This window comes from Strix aluco, chromosome Z (genome assembly GCF_031877795.1).
Source record: "Strix aluco isolate bStrAlu1 chromosome Z, bStrAlu1.hap1, whole genome shotgun sequence".
NCBI classification, from domain to species: Eukaryota; Metazoa; Chordata; class Aves; order Strigiformes; family Strigidae; genus Strix; species Strix aluco.
In genome coordinates, this window is record NC_133971.1 from 22,947,092 (window position 1) to 22,974,806 (window position 27,715).

General features: G+C 45.3%; 3 protein-coding genes across 5 annotated transcripts in view; 2 read left to right on the forward strand and 1 right to left on the reverse strand.

Moving 5' to 3' along the window:
- The window catches only part of ECPAS (Ecm29 proteasome adaptor and scaffold), a 68,421-nt gene extending 60,245 nt beyond the window's left edge, over positions 1 to 8,176 (reverse strand). Inside the window, exons 1-2 of one of the 3 annotated variants that reach the window (XM_074813704.1) lie at positions 8,084 to 8,139; positions 7,582 to 7,626 (exon numbers count right to left, since the gene is read on the reverse strand). In XM_074813704.1, the coding sequence (XP_074669805.1) occupies positions 7,582 to 7,626; positions 8,084 to 8,105 (67 nt within the window). In that variant the 5' untranslated portion in view covers positions 8,106 to 8,139. Of the gene's footprint in view, positions 1 to 6,814; positions 6,958 to 7,581; positions 7,627 to 8,083 lie in introns of those variants that run through there. The other 2 variants (XM_074813706.1, XM_074813703.1) reach the window with 2 other exon arrangements.
- A 1,501-nt stretch (positions 8,177 to 9,677) lies between these two features.
- On the forward strand, positions 9,678 to 17,770 carry DNAJC25 (DnaJ heat shock protein family (Hsp40) member C25). Its single transcript, XM_074812329.1, has 4 exons — positions 9,678 to 10,011; positions 11,862 to 12,014; positions 13,699 to 14,169; positions 16,756 to 17,770. The coding sequence occupies exons 1-4, from the start codon at positions 9,685 to 9,687 to the stop codon at positions 16,876 to 16,878; spliced, it is 1,074 nt and encodes a 357-aa protein (XP_074668430.1). The 5' UTR covers positions 9,678 to 9,684; the 3' UTR covers positions 16,879 to 17,770.
- A 2,558-nt stretch (positions 17,771 to 20,328) lies between these two features.
- GNG10 (G protein subunit gamma 10) lies at positions 20,329 to 26,665 on the forward strand. Its single transcript, XM_074812330.1, has 3 exons — positions 20,329 to 20,500; positions 23,925 to 24,056; positions 25,776 to 26,665. Exons 1-2 carry the CDS (start codon positions 20,420 to 20,422, stop codon positions 24,048 to 24,050), a joined length of 207 nt encoding a protein of 68 aa, XP_074668431.1. The 5' UTR covers positions 20,329 to 20,419; the 3' UTR covers positions 24,051 to 24,056; positions 25,776 to 26,665.
- The last annotated feature ends 1,050 nt before the right edge of the window (positions 26,666 to 27,715 follow it).

The window sequence follows — 27,715 nt, forward strand, 5'->3', positions numbered from 1 at the left end:
TCTCAGCAGCTCAAACACAAGGGTTGAGGACCATCTGCCTTTATAAAAAGAATGGAAGAATCCCTATTTTAAGCACCAGCATGCAGCTGCCCCAACAGCTAAGCCAGAAGCAAAGCAAAACCTCCCTGGCACAGCAGCATTCCTGACAGCTGGACTGAGAAGGGTCCTTGTGCACAGGAACGGGAATCTCTTCTCCACACTGCAGCACTGCAGGCCAGATCCACAGGTAGCAAGGAGACCCAGAGCTTCTGAAGGGACTACAGGTCTTAAGACATCCTACAAGGAAGAAATCATTCCCCCAAAGACTAATCTGAAGTGACCTGTTGCAAGCTGAGATTAGAGGGAAACCAAGGAGAACCCTCCTTCAGCAGAGGAGGATCACTGAGCTGGCTGTAAGGGGACTGTAGAGGCAAAAAAGAAAAAAGCACAGGTACACAGCAGAGGTAAAGACCGAGGTGAAGGGATGTGCTTGGAACTGAAGTGAACAAAAACAATGTTCAAATGCAAATACAGCTCCAGCTAACAAACCCATCACCATGTAGCTGCAGAAGCCTTTACTGTCCTATTTTTTAAAAATGTGCTATCCCTGCACTGGAAGTCCTCAGAGCATCATTCCTCCTCTGCCAGCTGCAGATTAAACGTAAATATATCACTTCCAACATTTTATTTTCGGCTGAGCAAATATGATAGGCAGCTGAAAAGACAGAGGACTATGAAATTTTACTGTCAGGAAAATTACAAGCCAAAACTCTGGAGCACCTACAATGCAAACTGACTTGTGAGTCAACCTCTTGTTTCAGACAGATTTCATCAAACAATCAGGCTGTCAGCTAGTCAATAACTTCACAACATCTATCTCATATTCCAAATTTTTTTTCTAAATCCTAACAACTTCTTTTTCTCTTCATCTTCCCTTTTGTGTCATACCCCCCCCCCCCACTCCAGGACCTCCACAGTGTCTCACGATCCCGCCAGCACTAGGGGACTGCTTAGGACATGCCAAGCAGCTGACATAACTCAAACAATGAATGAAATTACCCAATCTATCCCCTCAGACCTGGAACTCCAGGAGATCGCTGCACACCCACCATCCTCAAGCAAGCTGACTGAGGAACCTCTCCAACATCACGTTCCTTTACATGGCAACAGATCAGACTCAAGTATAAGGAAACAGGAGTGAAGTTATTTCTAAAGCAACATTTGTTGCAGTCGCTGGACTATACACACCTTCCAAAAGGCACAGAAACCATTCTGCACCTGCCCACAGGAAGGGCAGCAATGCACCTAATTGCAAGCATCTACCCCATTTCCAGCTTCCTCCATTATTCTGTTGTTACAAGCAGCAACCAGGATAGTAATAATACTAGAGATCAGGAGAAAAAAGAAGCTATCCCCTGTTTATGCTGCCTGTGAGATATGTTTATTACCTTTCCCATATCTCTGCTGCCTAGTCAGTTAAGCCCTAATACTGCCATCAAGTATCCATCCTTCCCTTAACCATTAGCATGACAGGACTCTTCAGCAAATTCAAGTAGGCTAGTTCCCTGGCTGCAGTTAAGAAACTGGTCAGGAGTTTGTCAGAGCACTCTTCTGTGCTGTTGATGCAAGCTGTATCCATAGCAGCGGGACAGGAAAACAAAGAGCTATAAACCCTCTCAAGTATTGCACATCAACTATTTTCTCCCCAGTTTTTATTCTAACAATTAAGACCATTTCTCAAGCTGACAGCATCCATTATGGGAAAGCATAAACCCTGGAGATTTAAAGCACACACACAATGGTCCAGAAGGGGAGCAGGGGACGCAATATTAGGAACTCAGATACTGAGTCCTACCTCCATGAGTGTTGCAAACCTGCTGGCTGGCACAGGGCAAGTTCCTTTCCCTCTCTGCCTTATGTCTTCTCGCAACCTCCACCTAGCCTCCCCGTCCTGCCTGAGCCAGTGAGCAGACCACTGTGCATCAGACCTCAAACAAGACAACCCATCGCACATTCCCACATCCTGCACTTCACAAGTTTCTAAAAATGAAGCCAAAACCTTCTCCATCTAGTTTTATATTCCCTACTGCTGACTATAAACTGCACAGCTGTAATTTCAGGGGGGGAGCATTAGGTTATATGATAATAAAAATAAGTAAGGCAAGAGATCTAACTTGCTTTGCTACATACCGTAGAAAAAAAAGATGACACAAACCATTTTGAATAAGCCTTAGTAACTGAAAATAACTACTACAGCAATCTTACCACAACTTGACAGTAAGAGCACTGAATTTTAATTAAAAAGTTTTATGCATCTCAGTCTTTACCTTTGCAAGCCAACACTGAATTTAAAATGCAGTCCGTGCAATGACACAATTCCTGTAATTTTTCCTTTTGAAAGTGGACTAATACAGTTAAAGATAATGTTTAAAGTTTTCTGGAAGCACTGGAAGAAGTAATGGAGGGATGACATTTAGTAAAGTATAACTCTATCCCCATCTAAAAAGCCAATCATTAAAAGATCTCAGAAGGCTTCTCCTTCCTCAATTTCACATTAAACCCTCATCTCAAATTTAGGACTGTGACATTTTCTTCGTATTGGTTCCCACCTACAGCACCCTCTGTATTAGCTAATTATATATGTTTATAAAATTACTTCCATAGTCAGTCTACTGCAGTTCAACCTGGTGAACATCAGGCTGGGGGAAGAACATGCTGTCAGAGGCAAAGGACCTACTTTTAATGCAGTCTAGAGAATTTACACAAAACAAACAAACAAACCAACCAAAACAAAAGAGCCCCCATAGGATTGCCATTATTTTATTTACACTGGTGAGAAAGTCAAAGTGAAAAGGAGAAAGGAGGAAAGGATGGAGACTTCACTGGAAACACAATTGGAAAACCCTGTGCCCAATCCTGCAAGGCTCTACAAAAAACACTCCAAGAACATATTGAATGTCAGAAACAACAGAAAAGCATAGGGCACACTGAGATCACGGCAAGCCTTCTAGATTCGCTTCACTGTGGAGCCCCTTGCTCTGCCAGGGACTGTTGGAAGGAATAACCCAAGTAAGATTAAATCACTACTACCTCTCAGCACATCAATCAATGAATTCATTATTTCTGGGAAACTCTTGCAAGTTTCCCTTTACAAACATGAAAGCTAGAACCAATTTCTTTCAAAAGACAATTGCTACGGTACCCTGAATCCGCTTATGAGCTATGTGCCACCCATGGTCCCTATCAGACTTGCCCACTACACTAGAAAGCACCTGAGAAATCGTATCTTGTTTAATAAGTAGTCTTAGAAACATCATATGTGTGCCAAGCTATGACAGTCAACATTTTACTGTGGATTGAAAAAAAACCACACAACCAAGAATGAACTGCATGAGTAGAAAACTTAATACCAGGTAGTTTTACTTTTGAAATACATATAATTAAGTCCATGCAAAATTTGTAACAGATATTCATGTATTTTGGCACAATCACAACTTCTTTCCATGCTGCTGTATAGTATTTTCACACAGTATTTAATTTTCTGTGTCATTTTCTTGGGAAAAAAAAAAGGTGTTTACAAGAGGATGAATATAAATATGGAGAATTTAGCAATAGGCATTGTATATGAAGACATGTTCCCTTTCACTGTGTAGAAAAGAACCAAAGTGGCAGGAAAACAAGATGCAACTTTGTATCCCTGTTTCCAGCAGCAGTGTCCAATTCGTGTCAACAGACATGGTGTATTTGGAATTTGAAACCCCCAAGTTACCATGGCAATGCAGTTACCTATCTGTGAGAAAATGCATGTTTCACTTCTCGGTTTTTTCCAGTCTCCATTTAAGATTGCAAGGAGGAATATAGGTTTCAGCACTTATGACCACACCTCATGCAAAAAGTAAAAGAATAGATTTCAAAACACAGGCAACGTACATAAAATTTACAAGAAAGTTGCATTAACAGCAAGGCTCTAACTCGTGCTTTATAAACTTCCAAATCCTGCAACACTGGCCATAAAAGGGTCAGAGTTACTTCTAAGTCTTGCTATTTCAGAACTGATCTTGCAGTCTCCCAAGCCAACAGCAAAACCCCAGCCTGCTCATTGAAACAACATGCCCCTTCTTCCTGTTCCACTATAAGGTAGCTTGCCAGAGGGAACAACTGAGAGAAAGACACAGAAAGGATAAAGTAAATAAATAAACAGCTTAATGTCTTCCTTCCCTTAACAAGGGCATTACCCTTCCCTTTTTTTTTCTTTTTTTAATTAAAATCACAGAAGTGAACTCTTTGAATGCTCGGCCTTACTGAGGTAGCTAGTTCACTGTTTATCCATCTTTCAATCAAAGAAATCTCTCGGTTCAGCTAAGCACAATTCCCTTCCACAGACCCAGGTTCTCCTCCTTGTCCTTATGCAAGATAAAGAATTAGCTCCCTCTGGCATTCATAAATACTATGCACAGCATATCAGCTATTCTGCACAGGCCCCTCAGCAACGTACTTTGTCTAGTTGATTATCAAGTAAAACACATCTCCTTCTTTTTAAAAAACACAACTAAATAAACTACTGGGGCTAGGACATGTCAAGCTAACTGTATTTCATAATTTAACTGATCACCACAAAAGCATTCCAGGAACCAAAAAGAGTCAGAGTGCTCTGCAAAACAAAACAGAGCGTGGCACAGAAAGACTCTGTGCACAAAGCCAGAATTTATCCTCACTTCCCTGAAAAGTGTCTGTTTGACAGATTAGTGGGACTGCTACATTAAAGCATTTATAGAACTGTTTCAGCCAATCAAACAAACAAAAAACCAACTTCCATTACCTGAACTCTGTAGAACCATTACATTGCACTAGCATCCCCATTTTCTCCAAAAGGCCCTATACCAAATAAAGAGTACTGGACACAGGAGTGTTTCAACTTTACGGCCTGGATAGCAGGGGTAGTTTTAGGCACAGGTCCCTGCTAAAGCAAAAGCTCAAACACACCGTTCAGTCCCTCCAAAGCTAAGCAACTGTTTCTGCCCTATTCCGCATGCAGAAAAAAGTATAAAGTTCTTGTCTATTGTGCCACTACTAAAATAGGAGTCAAATGTTTGTTCAAATGGTATTAGACTCTGGGAGAAAATGTATCTAGTATGATTATGGCAGCAAACAGTGAGTCAGGATTTGCTGGTGCTATTCCTGGCTCTACCAGTAACCCACTCTGTGCCTACAGCCAAATCACTTTACGGGGGCTTTGTAAAAGTAGGCCAGTCACCAGGTTATTTTACAAGATCTGACTGAAAAAGCTGGGAAGGCCTGCAGGAGGGGGATATATGATCTTTTTTCATCCTATTCTTTCATTTTATAGAAAAGTTTATATAAAAACTTGAATAGCATACTGAAATCCAAATATTCACAGGATGCCAGGCTTAGGATCTCCATTCGAGAGGTTGACTATTCTTACTCAAGATTAACTTTCTCTTGCATCTGAACTCTTACAGCTTCAAGGCCAGTTTACTGATTTTGCATTAATTTTTAAACTGCCCTATCTCCATTCTTATACTGCCTTCAAACAATTTGTCCTCTACAACGGTAAGCACCCTTATACAGAGTTTAGGCAAACAGCAAGAGTTTATGTGTTTGACTGGAGCTATAAATCAAGGCCTCCTATAGCCATATATATATAAAGCAAGAAAAACTGGTTTTCCAATCTCGAATTTTTGTAATTATTTTTGTTATTTTGGGACTACTCATCATCCTAAAAAGGAACAGATTTCTTTACAAATATGCTGAAATTTAACTATTTAAATGCATCAAGACAGTGGAACTACATGGAGCCTGTTTAGTTTCCCTCTCTTCCTCTACATGAAATTACTCTTCTTCCATTAGCTTTAATTTTTATTTAAGACTACAGTACTTTTTACTTAGTGACAGATGGGAAAAACCAAAACCAAAACAATCCACTCTCTTGCCCACCCCCACCCCCCCAAAAAAAAAGATTTCGAACCAATCCAATAAAAATCCCTCAATTCTGAAGGATGCAGTGGTCAGTAACCTGAATGACATCATATAATTATTAACATGAATCTCAATCTAAGGACATTTGTCCTTTCAGTGGAGCTTAACAGAAAAGACTGTGTAGCAACTGGCACTGGCTGAGGACTAGTTTTTTTGAGGGATCAGATTTGGAGGCTGGGAAGCTAGATTACACACAGATAAAAGCTGAGGAGTTACAAGCAAGAGATCTCACACTGGTTTCGCCAAGGGGAATCACGTTAGCATTGTAAAACTGACAATAGAATCTCCAGGATGACAGCAGTCGTGAGGTCTTTCACAGTCATGATTACAATTTATACCAGTTGTTGATGGAATAAATAGCTTGGTATTTGTGTCCTCCGATTCAAGGATCGGTGTAACTGGAAGATCCTTCTTACTCCACGAGATCCCGCCTCTTTGGCAACATAAAGGACATACCCACCATTATCATATGCCTTATCCCACTCAACCCAGCTTCAGTAACATCTAACAAAGAGCAGAGCAAGGATGTTATCTACACAGCAGCCCACCAAGAACAAAAAACCCAAAGTGACACACCACACAGAAATGCCTTAGAACTGAAAGCCAATAGCACAAATATGCTCAGAGTATTTCTTCTGCCCTTCCTCTCTGGTGGTTGCCAAGTACTATTTCAGGGCAACCAAAGGCCCTCTCTTTTGGCTGAGTCATGCGTTATCTTGCTACTAACTCGTCACAGTTGTCCAAGAACTAGCTCTACTCCAAGATAGGAAAAGCAGGGAAAAAAAACCCATTCTTTAAAAGTTTCATAGGCCTCTCCAAAGAGAAGCTGATCGCTTACTGTACTGGACTGAGAACGGGGTTTGGATGTGACAAGAATACAGAGCTGGGCTTCCCTTGCCCTGCAGGCTTCGCGGCAGAGGCATGCACCTCCGATTCTGGCTGCTCTCATCGTGTTCCGAGCGCTGCAGAGGCTGAGGATGTGCTTCCATACCTACCGTCGAGACACAGCACTGCACTTGGGGTACCTACGAGGTCTGCACGCGCCCAGGGGTGTTTCGGTGTACGTGACTTTCAAAATGGTTCTGAGGGTAAAGGCTGCGATTGAACAAAGCAGGGCGAGCGCCGGCGGGCAAGGGCTGCGGCTCGCCCTCCCAGGGAGAGGGGCCACAGGGCAGCGGGCTGCCGATGGCGGCACCGGGGCTCTGCCACCCGCCGCCCCAGGCCACGCCGGCGGCCGCCCCCGCCGGCTCCCCCTCGGCGAGGAGCCACCGCCTCCTCCCCGCCGAGCAGGCGGGGCGGCCCCGCAAGGTCACGCCGGCGGCCGCGCCAGGCCGCAGCGAGCCCTCCCCGCCCGTGGAGGGGCCGGGGTTGGGGGAGGCCGCCCCTGCCGCCGCAGCCTTCAGTTTCCGCTTCCCGACATGGCTGCCCAGGGCCGGGCCCGGCCCCGCCGCCAGCCCCGCCAGGGCGGGCCGGGAGCGGGGCCCCGTGGCAGCGGGGGCGCCGCCGAGGAAAGCCCCCGGCCCGGCCCCGCCGCCGCCCCGCGCCCGCTCGCCCCCTCGCGGGGTCGGCGCCCGATCGGGAGCCCCCGGCGCCGCCGCCACTTACTGAGCTCGTCCTGGGCAGCCGCGGCGGCCGCAGCCATGTTGCCAGCTGGGGAGGGAGGGGAGGCGGTGAGAGACGCGCCGCAGCCGCCCGGCCCCGGCCGCTCCCCACCCCCCGCCCCTCTCCTCCGCTGGCGGCTCGGCACAGGCACCGGGCCGGCGGCCGGCTCCCTCCTCCTCCTCCTGCTCCTGCTCCTGCTCCTGCTCCCTCCTCCTTCTTCCTCTCCTCCTCCTCCTCCTCCTCCTCCTCCCTGCGGCTCTCCCCGACGCCAAACGCCGCGGGGGACGGCGGAGTCCGGCGGCGCCCGCCCTCCCGTCACCGCCAGTTTATATTTAGAAAGAGCTGAGCCATCGTCCCCGCCGCCCGCCCCTGCCGCGCACACGCACCGGCCCGCTGGCGCCGCTCGGGCGCGGCGAGGAGCTGTACCGGCCCCCCCCACCCCGCTCCCCGCCCGCGACTCCCGGTGGGTCCCAAGGAGAGGGGCGGCGGGGGGCGGCAGACTGACCCGAGTCCGCGCTGACCTCCATGGCAGCCACGACGCCGCCCGCGCTCTCCGCAGGGGCGGAGGAGGGAAACGGCCCGGGGAGCGGCGCAGCTGCGCCCCCTCTCGGCGGCCGGTGCCGCCAGCAGCTGGCGGGCGACGAGCCCCGTCCACAGCAGGCACAGCCCCGCCCACAGCCGGCACAGCCCCGCCCACAGCCCGGCACAGCCCCGCCCACAGCCGGCACAGCCCCGCCCACAGCCGGCACAGCCCCGCCCACAGCTCGGTACAACCAGCCCGCATCCCGGCACAGCCCGGCCCTAAGGATATTTAGGAATATCTTTTTTTTTAAAATAAAATAGTTCAATACCACTACTGCCGAGCTATTGTAGTCTAAAGTCATTAAAGGGAGAAAACAGCACTGTAAAATACCTTACATGCCGTTTTGGGGTGGCTAAGACTGCGGGAGAAAGGCGTAACCACCACACAGCATCTTCCTCCTGAGTTCATCGGTGCCACGTGTAATCTCGAGCATTTTGGCAAGACGCTAAAACAAGACACCCCTGGAGTATAACTGACAGCAGACAGTGTGGTGCCCATTTGCCAGCTTTTTAAATGCTGCCTGCAGATGGCGTTGGCTCAGCCGGTGACCTCTCACTACAGCTCCAGAGCCAGTTTTCCTGGCAGAAGTGAGCTCCAAGTAACACACTGTCAAAGAACTAGCTTCCTTCTCACTCAAAAAACAAACAAAAAAAAGGGTGACAAATGGCCATGGACAATTTGTTAAGCTGAAGATCTGAGGAGTAGAACATCAGCCCCCAATGCTGAGAGGCTGGACTCTAACAAGCTGCAAAGAGGTCGAATTTTTTTGAGGAAGAAGTCCTGGGACTCACCCATGTCTCAAGGAAATTATAAACATTTATTAATGTAAAAAGGAGACAGACAGAGGAGTCTGTAAGTATAAGACACATACTCATTTCTAGCAGAAGAACAGCATGTGTTCTCCGATGAGCTAAGTATTTCTGGGGTAGATGTTTCCAGCATCAAGCATAAATCTGATTTTCCTGGAAAGGGATATCGAGGTAACGTTCCTCCCAGTTATACTGAAGCAGAGGAGTAGTCCTTGTTTCAAAACAAGTCTTTGGTTAAAACAGATCAAAGGTGGCAGACCTGCTATAGCAGCTGTGAGGCCAAATGTCCGCTTTAAAGGACTTTAACACTCTTTCCTTTGCCACCATCATCAAGCGCAGCCGTATGTACACCAGGCCACGGCCGCCGCAGGCGTGTTGCCCGACATGCCTTCTGCGGGGCCTGCCGTACGGATGGATGGGCGAGTGTTGTGGGGCTGCCGGTGACACCGGCTGGTCCGGCACGGAGCAGGCAGCGAAACCCCGGCCCCGCGCGAGCGAGCTCCAATTAAACATCGGTCCGGGCCGCACTTCCAGAGAGGCTCCCGGGAAAAGACAACGAGCGGCCGCAGCCCGGAGGAAGCCGGGAAAAACCCCGGCCTGGCAAGACCCGGCTCCCCCCCCGCCCGCCCCCCGCCGGCCCCCCCGGGCCGCGCGCGCAAGGCGCCTGCGCAGGGGGCGTGGCGCGGCGGTTGCGGGGGCGGCGGCGGTAGCGAAATGGCGGCGGCGGCAGCGGGCGGCCGGGCAGTGCCGGCGCGGCGGCGGTGGTGGCGGCTGCTGCTGTGCCTGTGGGTGTGCGCGGCGCTGCTCCCGCGAGCGGCGCGGGGTTTGACCGAGGGCTTGTACTGCGGGCGGCGGGTATGCTACGAGGTGCTGGGCGTCAGCCGGCAGGCCAGCAAGGCGGAGATCGCCCGCGCCTACCGGCAGCTGGCCCGCAAGTACCACCCCGATCGCTACCGCGGGGAGCCGGCCGCGCCGGGCGGCGGCCCGCAGGCGGCGCACGAGAAGTTCCTCCTCATCGCCACCGCCTACGAGACCCTCAAGGTGAGAGAGCGGGACAAGCCGCCGCGGCCGGAGCCGCTCCGGTAAGAGACAGTGCGGGGGGCGCGGCGGCGGGCCGGGGAGCGGGGCGGGCGGCAGGCGGGCTGGGCAACCGGCCCCGCGTCGCGGCTACCCGCGCCGCCGCATGCCTCGGCGGTCTCCTGTCGGCGGCCGGGTGGGTAGGTGCGGGGCTGGGGCGGAGGCCGTGCGGGGCTGGGGTGGAGGCCGGCCGGGACACGCTTCGCGCACCGCTCGTTTACCGCTTCCCTGTCTTGGGCAACGGGCAGCTCGCGCCTGAGCAGCGGGCAGCGAAGTTACGCAGTCGCGTGTTGCGAGAAGAAAAGTCGCGGCTTTAGAAGAACCCTGAAAGGTATGTAACCCCCGCCGAGCCTCGCTCGACGGATACGACTCACGTGTGGCGTCTGTGTCTGAAGCGTCCATCAAGAGATCCGGCTTAAACACCGGCGCTCTGCCCGGCTTTGGCCCTGCACCTGGCCGACACTCGCAGGTGTCTCTTCCCCCGGAGAGGCAGAGAGCCTCTCAGGTTTGCACCCGGTGGTGTGCATCGCGGGTGGCTCTGCAGCTTCGGCTCGGCAGTCCTTGGTGTGCACTTAGCTGCCTTGCCTCCTACCAGCAGTCAGGGAGGGGAAAAAAAAACCCTAAAATCCTTCTTCAGTAGCCAGTCCAAGAGTGCAGGGGGGAGGATACAGTTCTCTTGACAGTCCCTCCGTACTTAGGAGTTGTTGTCCTCTTTGACAGTCCCTCCGTACTTAGGAGTTGTTGTCCTCTTTGACAGTCCCTCCGTACTTAGGAGTTGTTGTCCTCTTTGACAGTCCCTCCGTACTTAGGAGTTGTTGTCCTCTTTGACAGTCCCTCCGTACTTAGGAGTTGTTGTCCTCTTTGACAGTCCCTCCGTACTTAGGAGTTGTTGTCCTCTTTGACAGTCCCTCCGTACTTAGGAGTTGTTGTCCTCTTTGACAGTCCCTCCGTACTTAGGAGTTGTTGTCCTCTTTGACAGTCCCTCCGTACTTAGGAGTTGTTGTCCTCTTTGACAGTCCCTCCGTACTTAGGAGTTGTCCTCCGTCTGTATTTAAAATGAACCAACTGGGCTTTGTCTTAAAGGTATACCTTTCAACAAAAAAGTAACAGTGACTTGGAGTATTATATGAGATCTGTAAGGGAAGCTTATCAGGGCAAAATGTGTGGCTTGGCAAAGATGAAACTCAGGAATGGACGAATGACTCTTGAGTGTTTCAAGGCTGCAAGGGAGAAAAAAAATGAACTTTTTTGGAGGTAGAAAATGAATGCAGTTGAGGCTGACAAAATTCAATTTCTCATCTCTTAATTACATGGGTGAAAATGAGAAACTCTGAGAAGATGAGAACAATGAGATTTTGAAATGGCCTTTCATTGGATAGATTCCACAGTCCTGTAAGCTAATTCTAAAAGTTTTGTCAAACAGTCTCTTAATAGCTTCTTCATCTGAAAAGCTTTTCCTGAGTAATATTTATTAACTCTAGTCTATCTGGATTTCCCATTCTGAAGTTAAAAATACTTATTATGTGGATCTCAGTTGCCTGTCTTTATTTCAGTATTAAATGTCTTCATGCAGTGTGTGTTTATGCATTTAAGACCACGTATGTCAGATGTCTGTGGACAGATGAGTGTGAGAACAAATTAATTGAGAATATGAGAAAAGGATCAAAGGTTTTCCCCTGTGCTTCATCCTCTAGTTGGGCTATTGCCAATTCTATAGCAGCATGGTCATTAGTGAGATGTAGAACACAGCTATAACAGAGTAAGTGAAAACAGGAGTCTGAACCTATGTGTGTTTTTTTTGTCTCATCCTGCAGGATGAAGAAATGCGTAAAGATTACGACTATATGTTGGATCATCCTGAAGAGCATTACAGGCATTATTATCACTACTACAGCAGGAGATTGGCACCTAAAGTGGATGTCAGGATAGTGATTCTAGTTGCAGTGTGTGCCATCTCTGTGTTTCAGGTAAAATTTCATGTTTATGTGACACTGCTTATTGAGTTTCTGAATGGGAAGAGAAGTATCTGCAGCCCTTATAACATGCCAGGTATTGAACAGTGTCTGTGAGGAGGCCTGCTCCTGTCTGCTGTGGTAAACTGCTGTGTGGTGTCCATAACACATCTGAAGTCAGGATCTACTGAGCAGAGTTTTGACTGCCCTTGGTACCTTGGGCAAAAGTAGAGATAAGTTTCTTTTAATGGTAGGGTATTTCATAGAGAGAAGTGCAGCTTTTCTAAGGAAGTTACTTAGTTCTTCATGGCAGACTCAGAATAGCGTGTTCCTGAGCACCGGCAGGACTAGTGCTCCAAATAAGCATGTGTCAGTTTGTCAAGCTGCATAAATAACTCTTTAAAGAACAGTCTAATTGCAAACTAAATTCAAGACTCCATTCACATGATGGGACTGCATATAAGGAATTTACTAATATGTGAATCTTACATTGCAGCATATTTTAAACACCACAATGAAGTCTGGAGAGAAGTGAATTTGGTTCAGGAAAGCTTGCTCTGAAGGTGATAGATCCAAGGTCAAGAAAACGGCCTGTGTATTAGATATGAGCTTGTGCTGTTGCTGACAAATACTTAAGTGGAAGAAGATGCATAACTCTCTTTTCTTAGGAGTTATTAGATTACTGGTTCAAAATGTCATTAAAAATACACCAAAAGTTTGAGATGAAGATACAGTTTATTCTGTGGTGCAGATTATCCCACTAAAAAGTGAGCTTTGGAATTTAAAACAAATACATTGATCAGAATTTGAGAGCTTGGAATAATAAATTCCAATGGCATATGCAGCCAAATACTTAATTTTCCTTCATATGTACTTCCAATGGCAGAGTTTCATTTCACCTCTTCTTTCTTTGGCTGTAAGAGGAGATGCTCACTTTTCCTGCAGTCCAGCTGCAAGGTGATTGCAAATTCAGTATAAACTGGTTTGCCTCTCTTGCTTTCTGTTTCTGCTTTTTGGTCTTCGTTAAGGTTGTATAATGTGTATATGTCTGCCCTTTGTCTTGGTGAACAGTGTGAAATGCTGCTTTTTGAAAAAAGTTGCCCCAGTAAGACATGTTCACCCCAGGCACTATATTTCTGGTTTGTTGTTTGGTGTTTTTTTCACCTCATTGAAATTCAGAAAGGTAGCTGGAGATTAGAAGGGGATGTTGAATCTTGTGAAGTGAATCCTGGCAGGCTAATGAGATTGTAATGTACTTAATCCATGTTTAATTAACTATTTTAAATGGGTAACAATTTTGTAATGAAATGTTCATGTACCAGCTATTTTATTTATAAATCCAAGGGAGTTTCTGAGACTGGCTGGCACAGCCTAGCATTAACCTTCAGGAGATTACCATCTTCTTGTGAATAAAACCAATCTCAACAGTGTTTGCATGTCATTCCTTATCACTGTATATTGCTGTGACTTACACATCTATTTATCTATTTTTCAGGTGCCTTACTAAGTTTGGAGAAACAATTACAGCTTCTGTAATACTGCAGAAGTAGTACTGTTACTTCCAGTTCTTACCCTTGCTGTGATTTAATTGTGGTTAAAGGTGTATGACAGCATTATTTTTTTCCTGGCAAACCTCCAAATAGGAATGTGTCTGTATAAAAAAAACATCTTTTTTACTTTTGCTGTTCTTCAATTACAGTTCTTCAGCTGGTGGAGTAGTTACAATGAAGCTATCAACTACCTAGCTACAGTGCCAAAATACCGTATACAAGCTACTGAGATTGCCAGGCAACAAGGTTTACTCAGCAAAACTAGAGAAAAAGGCAAGAACAGGCGGTCTAAAGAAGAAATTCGTGAAGAAGAGGAAGAAATCATCAAAGACATAATTAAAAATAAAATAGAGATAAAAGGCGGTTATCAGAAGCCCAAGATATATGATATCCTTCTATTTCAGATCATTCTTGCTCCTTTTTACTTGTTAAAATACATAGCTTGGTGCATTTGGTGGATTTATTGTTTCACTATTAAAGGGCAAGAGTATGGTGTGCAAGAGAAGCTGTATATCATACGAAGGTACATGAAAATGTCTCAGTCTCAGTTTGACAGCCTAGAAGATCATCAAAAAGAGATCTTTCTTGAACGGCGCCTGTGGATACGAGAAAACTATGAGGTGGGTAGCTCTGATGGAAAAGCTAATGTTGGTTATCCAGCACTCACAGATTAACAACAGCTGTTTTGTGAAGGTGCTTGAGATGGAGCTCTATGAAGCATTCTTCAATTTTTAGCTATTGCTTTATAAATTAAAAACTGTTAGACAACCATTTGGTATGTTTTCTTCAACTTCTTTTGCTCATGGGCTGGTAGACAGCAGCTTGCTGGACATAGGAGGGGATTTGCTCTGTCAGGGGACATCCACCTGTGATTGTTAGGGAATCTTCAAGATTTAGTTGAATCTGATGAAAGGCTTTCTTGTAACAATGTGGTATGACAAAGTTATTACGGTAGGTTAAGACTGTTCTCTAAACAGTAATAATTTGTAGTAAGAATTACCTGAATCATTTGAAACTCCTATTTCATTAGCCTTCTAAGCCATTAATTCCTAGCTTGTTTTTTTTTTTAAACTATCCCTTGATAGTTCTTTGGCCTTCTGTGAGTCAGGGATTGTTCTTGTTGTGCTGTGTATCTACTCAAGTAAATATGGCATATGAAATACCATTGGGCACAACTGTGACTCTTTCCATAGATAGTCAGTTACTAAATAGTCAATATGTAACTTCTTTTAAGCTTTCTGAGAGAGCAGTAAAAGAATATTAGCCACAGCGTGGAATCTGCAGTCCAGAATGACTTGGGATGCTGGGGGGGTGGCAGATTGATGAAACACACTTATTGTTCCACAGAAGCTCATCTGTGGGCCATCTGGGTGGGAGGTTTCTAGAAGAGAAGCAGAATACAAGCTTGGCCTGCTTAAGGGGAAGAGATGTTGCTGCTGCTCTGCATATACTGGGAAGAGAAATGGGATGGTGACAGAACTGCCTTTGCTGCTGGCAGGGCACCAAAAATAAGAGAATCCTTCTTTAAAAGTAGGCAGCGATGGATTAGTCTAGAAACTTGAAGAGGAAAGTAGTAAAATTGATGCTAGTGTAAGGAAAGGATTAGCCAACAGGTACATATACACATTGAATTGTGATGGGCTTGTTAGAAAACATGTTACTAGTCAAAGCAGATGTTATATGGAAAAAGTAGGAAAGTATGGATGTGCTGTTGTAGAGAAAAAATGACATGGTTTGGAATCCATGCTGTTTCTAACTAGTGATGTTTTGGTCACTGAATATCAAAGAGCTGTATATGCCAGAAGTGAAGTCTGTTCAGCCCAAATTCATCTCCTGTGGTGGCCAGCAGTTGATTTTTAGTGAAGAATACATGAAAGTTGCACCTGTATAGCAATATTTATCAGTATAACTTGCAGCTTTGGGACTTCCTGAAAAGGAAATGTTGTCTTTGTAGGTAATTGCTTTAATGAGTTTTTCTTTAATAAACTTACCTAGTCACTCCTTGAATGCATTAAAACTTCCAGCGTTTGCTGTGCTGACTGGTCATGAGTTCATCAATACATGTAGAAGACGGGTTTTTTGAAGCTATCCAGGCAGCTGCTGGTTGTTGTATTATTGGAAATGGAGAACAATCATGCTTTATTCTTGCTTGTGCTACCTGTGCTCCTGTGTACCACTACCATATCCTTGCTTGAAACTTAGTCATGTCTTTTCTAGACTGAAAAATATGCTTAAGTGTTTCTCCCCAAAAGCTTCTCTGATCATTGGAGACACCTATCTGTATGTTGTTTTCCAATGTCCTTTTAGGATGGGTAAGACCAAGAATTCAATAGATGGGTACATCATGGAGCTCTACAATGGTATGGGGTTTTTTCCCCTCTGCTACTTTCCTAATAATTCTTAAAACCTGTGTGATCACTGAACATTGAGCTGGTGTATTTATGAAGCAATCTATAATACTTTTAAAATCTTGTTCATGCATAGCAGAATCTTACATTTAATTTCCTTCCAGAAAGAATTCAGATGACGTTGAGATGACACAAAGCTTTATGGTATTGAGATGTACACTGGCTGTATCTGCGTAAACTGCCTTCCAGAATAAAAATGCAGATGCTCTTGCTTTTTTTTAGATACTTGACTTTGCTGATAATTGTAGATTTCATCAGTGACACCATTTCTTGAGAGAATGTAATTACTTATCACTGCCAGTACTTAATGTAGACATATTAACTTAGTTGAGAAACTTTAATTAGGAATAAAAAGTTCACTAGTGGTATTCTATCTAGACAATGACTTTGAAGTGGGAAAACAACTAAAGTGAAGAGCTGAACAACAGCATTGAGGGTGCTGAGAAGGGACACAAAATCTAGCTTTCTGAGCATTAGGAGTTCTTTACATAAATTTTGTTGTTGAATTCATGAGCATCTAGTTCTATAGCAAAAAGTTTGGGAGCTTGCAGCACCATCTTATGGGGAGGCAGTTCTGCTCTCAGCAAAAATGCAAAGCATCTCAACTACAGCCAGTAGGCTCCTTGGCTGAAAGTACTTCTGTACTTTATGTTGGTCCAGGTCTGCTTCTATGTTGCAGTTCAGTCATCTCTAAGAACAATAAGCTGGTGAATGGTTGAACTATGAATGCTTACACCGCCCTTGAGATTCATTTAAGCTGTTTCCTCAGCCTTATAAAACCTTTCGTCTGTCTGTCAGGTCTATAAACGAGAGCAAGAGGAGGAGTTAAAGAAGAAGATGGCCATGGATCCCCGATGGAAGAGATATCGGCGGTGGATGAAAAATGAAGGACCCGGAAGACTGACTTTTATTGATGATTGAAAGTTGCTGAACAAGATTTGTGCTAATGTTGAAACTTATTTGCAAAACTTCTCACTACATCATTCAGAGTTTTGTTTGCTGTGACTTAGCAGTGACCTAAAACTCAGGAATTATTGAATCAGGCCGAAAAATAATACAGGTTTACCATTTTTATAAATCAGATCTACTAAACAGGCTCAGCTCAATGTATATATGCCATTTACTTGGGGATATCAGTGTGACATTCATTATTCTAAACAATGTATCTTCTCTACATATTTCATATTATTAATGGAACTATAAATTTAGTCTTTCTGAAAATGTTTCTAGATCAGTCTTTGAAAGTCCTGTTTTTCCTCTTTTAAACTGCAAGCGGACACTGGAAATGCTTATAAAGGCTTCTGAAGCAATGTGTGTTTTCTGTTTTCCTCTTTCCCCTACTTTTAAATCTAGTTTCTAAGGTGCCAAACTGTTTTTTGATGTAGACAATATGGGGATTATACCAGAGTTCTCTTGCTATTCCTGCTCTAGTTGCAAACTAGTTTTATTCTTTGAGGGAATAAATGATGTATCGTTGATCATTGTGATGTAAACAAGCCTTAATGCTTTGCTCTACAGTGTGATCAATGAAATAGTATGTTTAGATCTCTTGCCTTTGGTTTTTCATCTTGTATGTTGGATTGTACCTGCTTGTTCAGAACAAGTGTACCAGTGAATATTAGTCTGCTAAATGTGACATTTCTTTCACCAAAGTATTGGTAAAAGGGAAAACGACCCTTTTGTTAAAAAGGGAAGTTTTGATGCCTTATGTAAATAGCAGTTTGTGTAATCGATATTTGTTTTAAGTTCTAAATCTAAAGTATTCTTTATTTGTTCTGATCAGAGTACTTAGAATAAATAATGCACAACAGTATAGTGTGGTTTCCTTTGTAATTCAGCCCAGGTCAGAGTTTCCATGATTTTCTGGTAAAAGGGATTCTGTTACTATTCAGGAATTCTACTGGCAAAGGAGCAGGTGGGAAACAGAAGAAGCCTGATCTGGCTGTTTTATCACATCTGTGAAAGCAAGTTTCTCAAAGTGTTTCTGCTGAAAACAGTGCTAGGTTAGATAGCTTCTGTGGAGGTAAGCTTTTCAACTTTCTACTCCTGCCAAAGTCCATAATAGCAAAAAATTTTAAAATATCTAATTACTAATTTTTGAAGCAAGACATTTCTGATTCTGCAAAGACAACCTGTCCTCATTTTTTGCAGAAGAGTTTGTTCTCTATGCCTCTTTTGCTAGTTTAGCTCTCACTCGTTCTTGGAATGTGGTCTCAGTTTCCTGTTTAAAATAATATGTATTCAAAAGCATGTTAGAAGCAGTATGCTAAATGGTTCTGTATGCATTAGTAAAATTGAAGAGGAACTGCAAGATTGTCCTTTATCTCTGCTGCATGTAGTGTAGCTATAAACTTAATTCACTTTGTATATAATGGTCAATTCACATTCAAAACTTGTTAAAAAGGGTATCTAGAATAAGCTATGCTTGTTTTCATGAAGTAATCTCAGGGATGCTGTAGTGGTGGGGCAAGGATGCTGCAAAGGTGTTCATGAAGTGAGATACCTTCACAGCTTCATTCCCCCAAAACAGCTTGAAAGAGTGGAAGGGGAAAGGTTAAGTTGCTGAGATAGAAACAAAGGGAATAAAGGTAAGCATGAGTAAAATGGTGTTGATTATTAGGTAAGACAGTTACATCTGCAAAAGAACCAGGCAACTGCATGCAAGAGGATCTAAACCTGTGGTCGCAGTTTCATAGGCTAACATCTCTGCTCTTGCCCTCATGCCTCATTTTGCTCCATCCTTTCCCCTCCCAAGCCAAGTACTTGGGTTATACAGATAAGCAGTCAAAACACAGATCTGTTTTCCCCTTTGCCTATGTTAGTTCTAATCAAGATTAATTTCCTGATCTGATGCTACAGCAGTAGGGGAGGGGCAGTCCCTGGGGAGGACAGAACTGTGTCTGTTGGCAGCAGTGGTGTCTTGTCTCTGTAAAGCTGTGGTCTGATAGTGAGCGGAGAAGGGAAAGTCAGCAGGTGTTGTATAACCTGCTTGCTGGAAATGAGCTGTTCTGCAGGCTCACCTTGGAGTTGACTTTTCTTAACAGATGAGCCCTTTGAAAATAACCAGACACAGACATAAATTCATGGGCTGCAGCAGAAATTTGCTGGGTAGTGACACTGTAGTCACATCTCTGTAATAAGGGATAGAAAAAACCCTGTGTCTTTACAAAGCTGTCAGTGTTGCAGTGACACCTCATTATCTGAGGCTACTGAGCATTTCTAGCCTAACATCTCGTTGTAGTTCTAAATTATGTCTGTTTTCTGGGCATAAATTTTCAGGCCCTATTTTATCTTGAAATAAAGTTGACAAAGCAATTATATACATAAGAAAAAAAATAAGCAGGAATGAGACTGCTGAGAGTTACAATACTATACCTAGTAAAGCCCATGTAAATTTGAGATGGCTTCAGAGAAGAGTGCTTGCATGAGCAAGTATTGCTGGTACTGGGTAGCAGTGAGATCTTCGTGTGGAAAAGCGTGGCAAGGCAGCAGCATCTTGGAGAAGAACCACTGTACTTCCTATCAGCTTTTTTCCAAGAACTCTGTTTGTAGCATGTATATTTTCAAAAATGTAGTGTGTATAAGGTGAAACATACATTTCACTCAGTATGCAAAAGGTTTTCTAAGCCAGGGCCTTTCACACACTGTGACCACCATGATGAGGCTTTGCTGGAGGCTCGAGCATGTCCATGGCTGGTAGTCCCTATGTTCAGAGCAACCGTTTAAGGCTATGATCTTCATCCTGCCAACTTTTTAACAGGCCAGCAAACTCTGATGGCTGGCAAACCCACACCAAAAAGTGAAGTGACTTATGGTCACTAGTGAAATGGTGATGAACAGTGTGGAGGGGATGCAGTGATGCTGGCAGCAGCTGCTGGGTTGTTTGAGCCTAACAGCTGCCTTTGGGCAGAGCAAGCTTTTTCTTAAACCTTTACAGGACATTTAGAACTCCCTTTCCTTGCTTTCCTTCTTTTCTTTTTTCCTTTCTTTCCTCACTCTCCTTCCCCCCCTCCTTTTCTCCATGCCCTACTTTTTTCCCCTTCCTTTTTTTCCCCGTTTCCCTCCCTTCCTTTTCCCCCCTTCCTTTTTCCCCTCTCCTTTTTTTTACTCCTTTCCCCTCTTTCTTCTCTTTTCTCCCTCCCTCACCCCCTTCCTTCTTTTTCCCCCTCCCTCATTCACCCCTTCCTTCTCTTTCTTCCCCCCTTCCTTTCCCCTTTTTCTCCCCTCCTTCTTCTCCCCACACCCCCTTCTTCCCCTTTTTTTCGGCTTTCCTCGCTCTCCTTTAACCAAGAGCTTTCTCTGTCCCCGGAGCGACGGGAGCCCCGGGCGGGGCGGGGCGGGGCGGTGCCGCGGAGGCTGAGGGCGGAGCGGGCCCCTCCCCGCCGAGCCCCGCCGAGCCCCGCCGAGCCCCGCCGAGCCCCGCCGAGCCCCGCCGAGCCCCGCCGAGCCCCGCCGCCGCGCCATGTCGTCGGGCGGCAGCCTGAGCACCATGCAGCGGCTGGTGGAGCAGCTGAAGCTGGAGGCGGCCGTGGAGAGGATCAAGGCGAGCCGGGGCGGGGGGCGGGGGGAGCGAGCTGCTCCTGCCATTTGTTCCTCGTTTGTCCGCGTCGCCCGCCCTGGGAGCGAGCCGGGAGGAAGGGGGTGAAGGGTGCGTGTGCCCGGGGGGGTCCGAGCGCCGGCCCCCCGCCCCGCGGGCGCCGCTCCCGGGTGGAGGGAGCTGTGGTGAATAAGGCAGCGGCGCCGCGTTAATTCCGCAGAAGCAGGGGTGGTCGTGGGAGCGGTTCCCCAGAGCCGACCTCCCCCCGCGCCCGAGCGCCGGCAGGGTGTGCGGGGGGCGGCGTGGTGGGGCTCCCGCCGGCACGCGTGGGGAGAGCCGGCCGTCTCCGACGCCTGCATGAGCCTCCCCCTGCTCGCGGGTTGCCAGACAAAGACAAGCTAGCGAGGCGGTCCTGTCATCTGCCAGCTCCCAAGGTTTGGGTTTCGTTCTTTTTTTTGTTTTTTTTCTTCTCTGGCAGCCCAAATTCACCCACGCAGGCCTGCCCAAGACAGCTCGTAGTTCCCAGCAGCCGGGCGGGGAGATGTCCACGAATGCTTTGCTAAAACGGCTCTTTCCAGCCGCGCACATAATCCGTCGTCGGCTGTGAAGGGATGAAGGTCGAATTAATTTGTATCCTGCACTTTTCCTTTTCTCTCATCACCTCCATGTGTTCACCATTTTTCTCTGGCCAGTCACAAAACACTGGCTTCCTCGGTCTGAGGGCAGTGCCAGTATATTGAACTGCAGGAACTTAACTAATTCATTTTAAAATAATTTAGAATACCTTTTCTCACTATTCCTGGCCTGGCCTGATGAAAATTTGAAACGCCCAATGCAGACTGAAGCCACTATGGCTTTTGGACATCATCCTGATCAATTTATTAATGTTACTAAATTTTATTAGCAAATACTGAATCAGCAAATATTTGATTCACTAAAAGTGACTCTATCACCGCAGTGTCATGTGGGAATCGGTGAGAAACAGCATGATGCAGAGTAGAAATGTAGGGTCCTGTGGCAAGAGGGATGTTGTCTAACACAAAAATGATTGACTGAACATTTCTGTTGCTTTATGCCACCAGCAATAGCCTGCATCTCCGTACCTGCTCATTTTGAGGCATGTACCCCCTTCCCCACTTTTTTGGGGGGTGGGTACAAAAAAGTGGGTTTGTAGTTTATCGGGAGTTACTTTGTGGCAGTAATGTATTCTGGAGCTGGACTTCTCAAGGCTATGTATTTATTATGGGCTTGTTTGTACTCAGGGGAGACTTGGCCTCAATGAGACCTTAGTCTGACCTTCCTTGCAGCATAGTGCACAGCAATCTCGTTCCAGGTCTGCAGTTCTAGGAACCTGTTCATGCCTTTTGCACAATTGAAATGATGCATGATTAAAAATGTGTCTTATAAAAAGTGTCATCTGGGTTTCTTGACATGCAGTGTAAAAACAGTGAGGATTATATTCAGCTGGTGAAAAACACTTGGATCAGTTTTAGCAGACACTGAGGAGAAAAGATTGTTTTGGCTACTTTGAATAGACAATGTGTTTTCAAACGGAAGCTGGATATTAAAGGATTTTTAAAAATACATCCCATACTACAAAGTTCCAACGGTGATTTTGTTTACCCTGCCAGCTGAAAAAGCAAACAGGAACAGTATTTTCAGAAAGAGGAAACCAAGTAGGAAAGAAGTACCCACACACATCTTGCGTGCAGGAGGCTGCTGCAGGGAGCATGTTTGTGCTGTGATGAAATACAGCAGAAACCCTTGTACTCTCTGTGTGAACTGAAGGAGTGAAGAATGTTACAGGGGCATAGGTAGGGCTAACAGTGGGCAGATCTGTCCTAGAACAACAGTCTGCTACCGTATGGATAATTCTCACACAGACGCCAAGAATCAGGTTTGTATCTTTCCAGGAGCACCAGGATGTACATAGCTCAGTACGCATTGCAGGGTTTGGTAGCAAAGTGCACAGAGGTGCAGCGAGGAACTGCTAACTGTGGTGCGCTCATAGTGCAAGCCATGCCCTGAATGACTCTCTGGTTGTTTTCCCAGGAAAAAGCTCCACACAGCCTTGGCCTGATCAGTGTGAGCAAGTGGCACCTCAGCCTGATAGCTGTGTGGTGCACAGTCAGGTGCCAGCAAGGGGTCAGCACTGTGGCTGAGGCAAGGGTGCTAATGCTGCAGGGGTCCAGGGGGCTGGGCAGGGTGGGAGACCTTTGCAGCCTCCATAAAGAGATTCTCTTCAAGAAAGGGAGGAATGAGCAGCAGGGGTCCTTGCTGCGGATGTTTCTCCCTGTAGAACCTGGGAGAGAACCTGGGAGGCTGTGGGAAAATCCTCCTCTTAACAACTCCTTGAAATGCTGACAGCTGCCTTGTAAATTCGGGCAGTTACCAGGCTGAGGGTCCTGGAGGAGAGTTGAGAGGCGGTGAACAGGACAGCAGCGAAATAGCAAACGAAAGCGCACGCTAGTCCAGATTTCCCATGCGCTTCCAGATGCTGTTAGATGGGATGGCCCAGAACCAAAATCCCACCAGGCCTCCTGGGTGGCCCCTGCAATCAGCAGACTGGGAAGTGTGCATGGTCCTTCTGCCTATTGTCTCGTATCTCCACTGGCAACACTGCAAAGTTGTGTAGGAAGAAAAATCAGTATTTCAGAAGTGCTGTAATGAAAGCAGAGGTGAGGTCAGAGGGAATTTGTATTCCTACCAACATGCTCAGTATTTCCTTTTATGAAAAATGTAGCAGACAGCATGGATTTTGACAGTTCACTGCAGCGGTTACTAATGCGCGTCTGAGAAATTGGGAATTCCCCTGCGTTTTCCTTCAAAAATACAGGCACATGACTGACTTGACATCCACAGGGAGAGCAGGGGAGTTCAGTGCTGGAGGCATCTTGCTGTTGGGTTCCTGGGCTTGTTCTGCAGCTCTGGACTGTCCTCTTTGGGGGCCAGAGTGTGGATTCGAAGCTCTCACTTCACTGCCAGGAGAAGGTGGCAATTTGAACTTAAAAAGCTTTTCATCCTCATCTTTTTGCTTTCATTCCTAGTCATGCTCTGTGTTGCTTAACAGTTTGGAAATGGAAATCCTGTTTATAAATTATCTGAGGATGTAAGAGTTCAAATACAAACCTGAAAACAGTGCAGTAGATTGGAAAATATTGTGGTCATGGCCCTCTGTGTTTTAATGAGGACAAATTCCACTGCGCTCAGTCCTCTACACTCCTCTGGCTCATCACTGGCATAGCATTTCATGCCTGTTTCATTGGAGCTTTGTCTGTGCTGATTGAGTTGGTGGTTTAGAATCCAAGAGCTGACTTGGCTGCTCTCCAGCTCTGTTTGATAATGGTTCTTAAAGAGGAAATGCCTAATAGATGCTTGTGAATGAATTAGTTTCCTCTCTTGAGTTTGTTTTTCTTTTTCCTTTACACAGGTCTCTCAGGCAGCTGCAGAACTCCAGCAGTACTGTATGCAAAATGCCTGCAAAGATGCCTTGCTTGTTGGGGTTCCTGCAGGGAGCAATCCCTTTCGAGAACCCCGATCCTGTGCTCTACTCTGAAATCAGGTAATAAAGTCATAGGTACCATCACAACAACTCTGATTGAAAACTCAAGCCATAGGAGGGACGAAAGCACATGGTGGTTGTTGTTTGCATGTCCAGTTCTTGGTAGCAAAGTGTTCATCGCTTCCCTGCTGGCTCTACAATTTGTTTTCTGTTTCTTTTAGGTGTGGCAATTGAAGCATGTCTCTTTCCTACAGCTCTTCCTATGAGTGTTTTGTTTATGGGTCGGTTTTTTGCTTAGTTGGTTGGGTTTTGTGTTTGAGCAGCTTTAGGGTAGTTAACAGTGTCCCAAGAAAATAGACTGTCATGTGACACACAGCTGCGTTTGACACAGCCAGACATAAAAACCAGTCACGTACTCAGCCTGAAGAAGTGAGACAAAGCCGTGGCAGTTGCATGTGTTTGATGACTAGCTCACAGCTTAAGCAAGAACCTTGTTAAAATACATTTTGTCTTGAATGTCATACTGCAGTTCACTTGGCTGTGTCTGTCCTTAGACTCTTTCTGTTGTTACTGTTGGTACAGCACCAAAAGTGGTGGAAGCAGAGAGGAGCTGAGGGAATGTGTAATCACATCCTTTGTAACCTATTTTAGCACAGGTCTAAAGGAAGAGATACTCCCTAAACTCTGCCTGCCTTAGCACTCTGCTTTGCTTGTACCTGCATAACACCTGCAGGGTGGGGGTTGACCATCCAGTGTTTGCAGATCTTTGGGATCCAGTTCCATGATTCCCACTCTTCTCTCTCACATCTGTCACACAGGTATCAGTGATTGCAGCAGGAGGAAGAAAGGCCATGTGTGCTAGCAGTCTTGGGCAGGATCACACAATAACTTTTGTTGGAAAATCTTATTTCTTCTGCATGACAAATGTGGAATTAGGATATTGAGAATGGCTTACTCTTCTTTAAAAGAAAAAATAAAAACAGCTAATGAGCTGAAAAAACTACAGAGAGAGGAAGAACCATGGAATTCTTTCTTTGAGAGTGCTATCAAATTGAAAATGAATGTTTGCTTTCAGGGCAGAATTTAAAGTACTTGTGAAATCTTCCCCTTCCCACTGCCAGGGTTCCGGAGCTTGCAGCTGTGCTTGTGCCTCATCGGTAGTGTGGTTTTGATTGTTGCTACATAGGTTTGACAAAACAGGATTGAACCTGAAGAGAGAACTGACCATGAGATGCTCTTCTGGAAAAAACTTGGCGGGGGGAGGAAGCACAAGCAGAAGATTTTCTTAATTTAGGTGCTACCCTTCCTTGTTCCTGCAAATAAGATAAAACTGATAGTGACTGTTGCATGTGTTGTTCTTTTATTGAAGCAGCCTTTCTATGTTTTCTTCGTGTCTGTGTGTGTGTATGTTTTTCTAGGATTCAAGTTTGATTGCGTCATCCAGACAGGATACAAAATACTCTCTCAAATGAGTTTGATGGTTAATTTGTGATACGTTTAGAAATGCATAGCTCAGCCCAAGATGTCACTAGTCATCTTTTGCTGATAGATCAGTTATCTAGTTTATTATTATTTAGTTATCTTAGGATCATAAAAAATGAGAGCAAAGTTTCAAAGCCAATTACAAAATTTTATAATATTCAAGGATGTCAACATCCAACAAAGGAATGTGGTTATTCAGTTTTTCTCAGTGCAAATGAGCTTTTGTGTTATAATTTGTAAGAGAAATGTATCAGCTTAGGAAGACAACATTTAATAAACCTTTTCTTCTTCTTACAGGGAAGGTCATCGGAGAGTTGCCTTCAAGCATGACGTGAATAACAACTGCCTTTCTTTCACAAGAAAAGTCTCTCTGTGTCCTAACTTTTGTGTGGCTACAATGCCCATGATATTTATCTGTTTGTTCTTGCATATCCGTACTTCACTATCTTTTGCTAATGTTCTTAAAGTTTTTTAATGTAACTCTTACTCTTTTCATGATTGTCACCATTGTTACCACACTATGCTAACTATATAAATATTACTTCAGAAGTTTACGTTTTAGAAAAGCACAGCACATGAATTTTTATCAGATTACTTACTCCTATTTTGGTAAACTGTTAACACCTGAGTAATAGCAAAAACTATCTGTATTTTCCAAAATAAAACATCCAAAAGGTGAATTGCTAAAGCATAAAACTAAATGCTGTTAGTACTGAACTAATGTTCTCGGGGGGGAATTTTGCTTCCATTAGCAAGACCTGGAACCAACCACAGTTTTTTTGAAGTGCATCTAAGTCTGTAAATGACACGGATTAGAAACTGCTGGACACAATGTGTAGCACAGGCTTGATTCCTAAGGCATGTTTCTTACAAAGCTTTGAATCTGTAATACTTCTCCTAATTTGTATTTGTAAAGGTACTGCTGTGGTCGAATTCCCTTGGTATGTTTAAAATGTGACCAAACAGACACTAAAAATCCGTGAACACCTGAAGATAGTTGCATGCATAATTGTCAAGGTTTGCAATACACAAAACTTAATTAAATGTGCTTGGTCATTTGCCTTCAGTTTTTTTATAGAGCACTTTTACAAGGACAACTAACTTTTTTAATAGGTTTTTAATTTTGTCTACTTTCTATTGTTTGTATTAATCTTTTAGAAATTTCAAAATAAAATTCCTTTCCCTACTGGCTTTGAACTCATTGTTTAATTGTAACAAAGAGCAGATCTTGTAATGAAGAGGATTCTTTGATTTTGCGGTGGGGGGGGAGGCCTCAAGCTATTTGGCTTTTTGGGAAGAGAAGGTTGCTGTCAGATTTTTAGAAAATGTGTCTTATTAATAGAAAACCCCTATTTATAGCTATTTACCATTTTTATGGTAAATAGTAACAATGTTTTCAGGCTCACTTACACATTTTGAAACTGTAAGAAAGTACAATCTGAGTATTTAATTTTCATTAATGTTAACTGAAATGGGGCAATGAGTGTCCTCCAGGCAGTTCAGTCTTAAAAAGATTTTCATGCTTGTTGTGGAGGAAGATGCTGAAATGAGAGTTGTAATACTGCCAATACGTATTGTGCCCCTAAATACAGAAGAGAACATCCTTCCTTAAGAGCTTCTCTTCGTTCTGGCTTCCTTTCATTGTAGCCTATTTGAATATGGTAGTTTTCCTTTTACAACTCAACACATGCACACTGTAGAAGTCTAGAGGAAGCATGGTTATTCTTACTTGCACAGAGGTGATCAGCGGCTCAGACTGAGGTCTAAATGCTCAAGTCAGGGAGGAGGGAAAGGGATGAGAGTATACATCAAATGCCTTTGAACAGCCAGCATCTGGCTGCTGGCCACTCCCAAGCACATCCTTCATATTTCTTTTACCTCCTACAGTAAAACCTCCCCGCGCCCCCACATCCGTTTTTCTCCCCAGTCCCCCCGCTGCATGTGCTTTCCTCCTTCGCGTCCTCGTCCTCGCTTGGAGCTTGGGTTCTGGAGTGGCTGCTGAGCTGGCGTGAGGAGCTGCCAGATTATAGGAGAGAGCAGCCGCTGCTAGCCAGCCAGCCAACTGCTGTTGTCTCTTGGCTGTCGTGCCCAGCTCCATGCAGTGTCTGTAGTGTCTGTCAGCTGGAGCACCATGCTCAACGCGTGTCAGAGAAGCAGCACTGCCAGCGCTGCGTGGGTCCTGACTGCCTCTATGTCTTGCCCCAGCAGCGGGTAGAAAGACCCGTGCGGCAGTTGTG

What these genes read in the sequence shown, in the direction of transcription:
- DNAJC25 (XM_074812329.1), top strand. Translation starts at nt 9,685, where the DNA reads ATGGCGGCGGCGGCAGCGGGCGGCCGGGCAGTGCCGGCGCGGCGGCGG. An exon ending in GTGCCATCTCTGTGTTTCAG is followed by an intron (nt 12,015 to 13,698) that starts GTAAAATTTCAT and finishes CTTCAATTACAG; the next exon opens with TTCTTCAGCTGGTGGAGTAG. An exon ending in GGATACGAGAAAACTATGAG is followed by an intron (nt 14,170 to 16,755) that starts GTGGGTAGCTCT and finishes TCTGTCTGTCAG; the next exon opens with GTCTATAAACGAGAGCAAGA.
- GNG10 (XM_074812330.1), top strand. Translation starts at nt 20,420, where the DNA reads ATGTCGTCGGGCGGCAGCCTGAGCACCATGCAGCGGCTGGTGGAGCAG. An exon ending in CGGCCGTGGAGAGGATCAAG is followed by an intron (nt 20,501 to 23,924) that starts GCGAGCCGGGGC and finishes TCCTTTACACAG; the next exon opens with GTCTCTCAGGCAGCTGCAGA.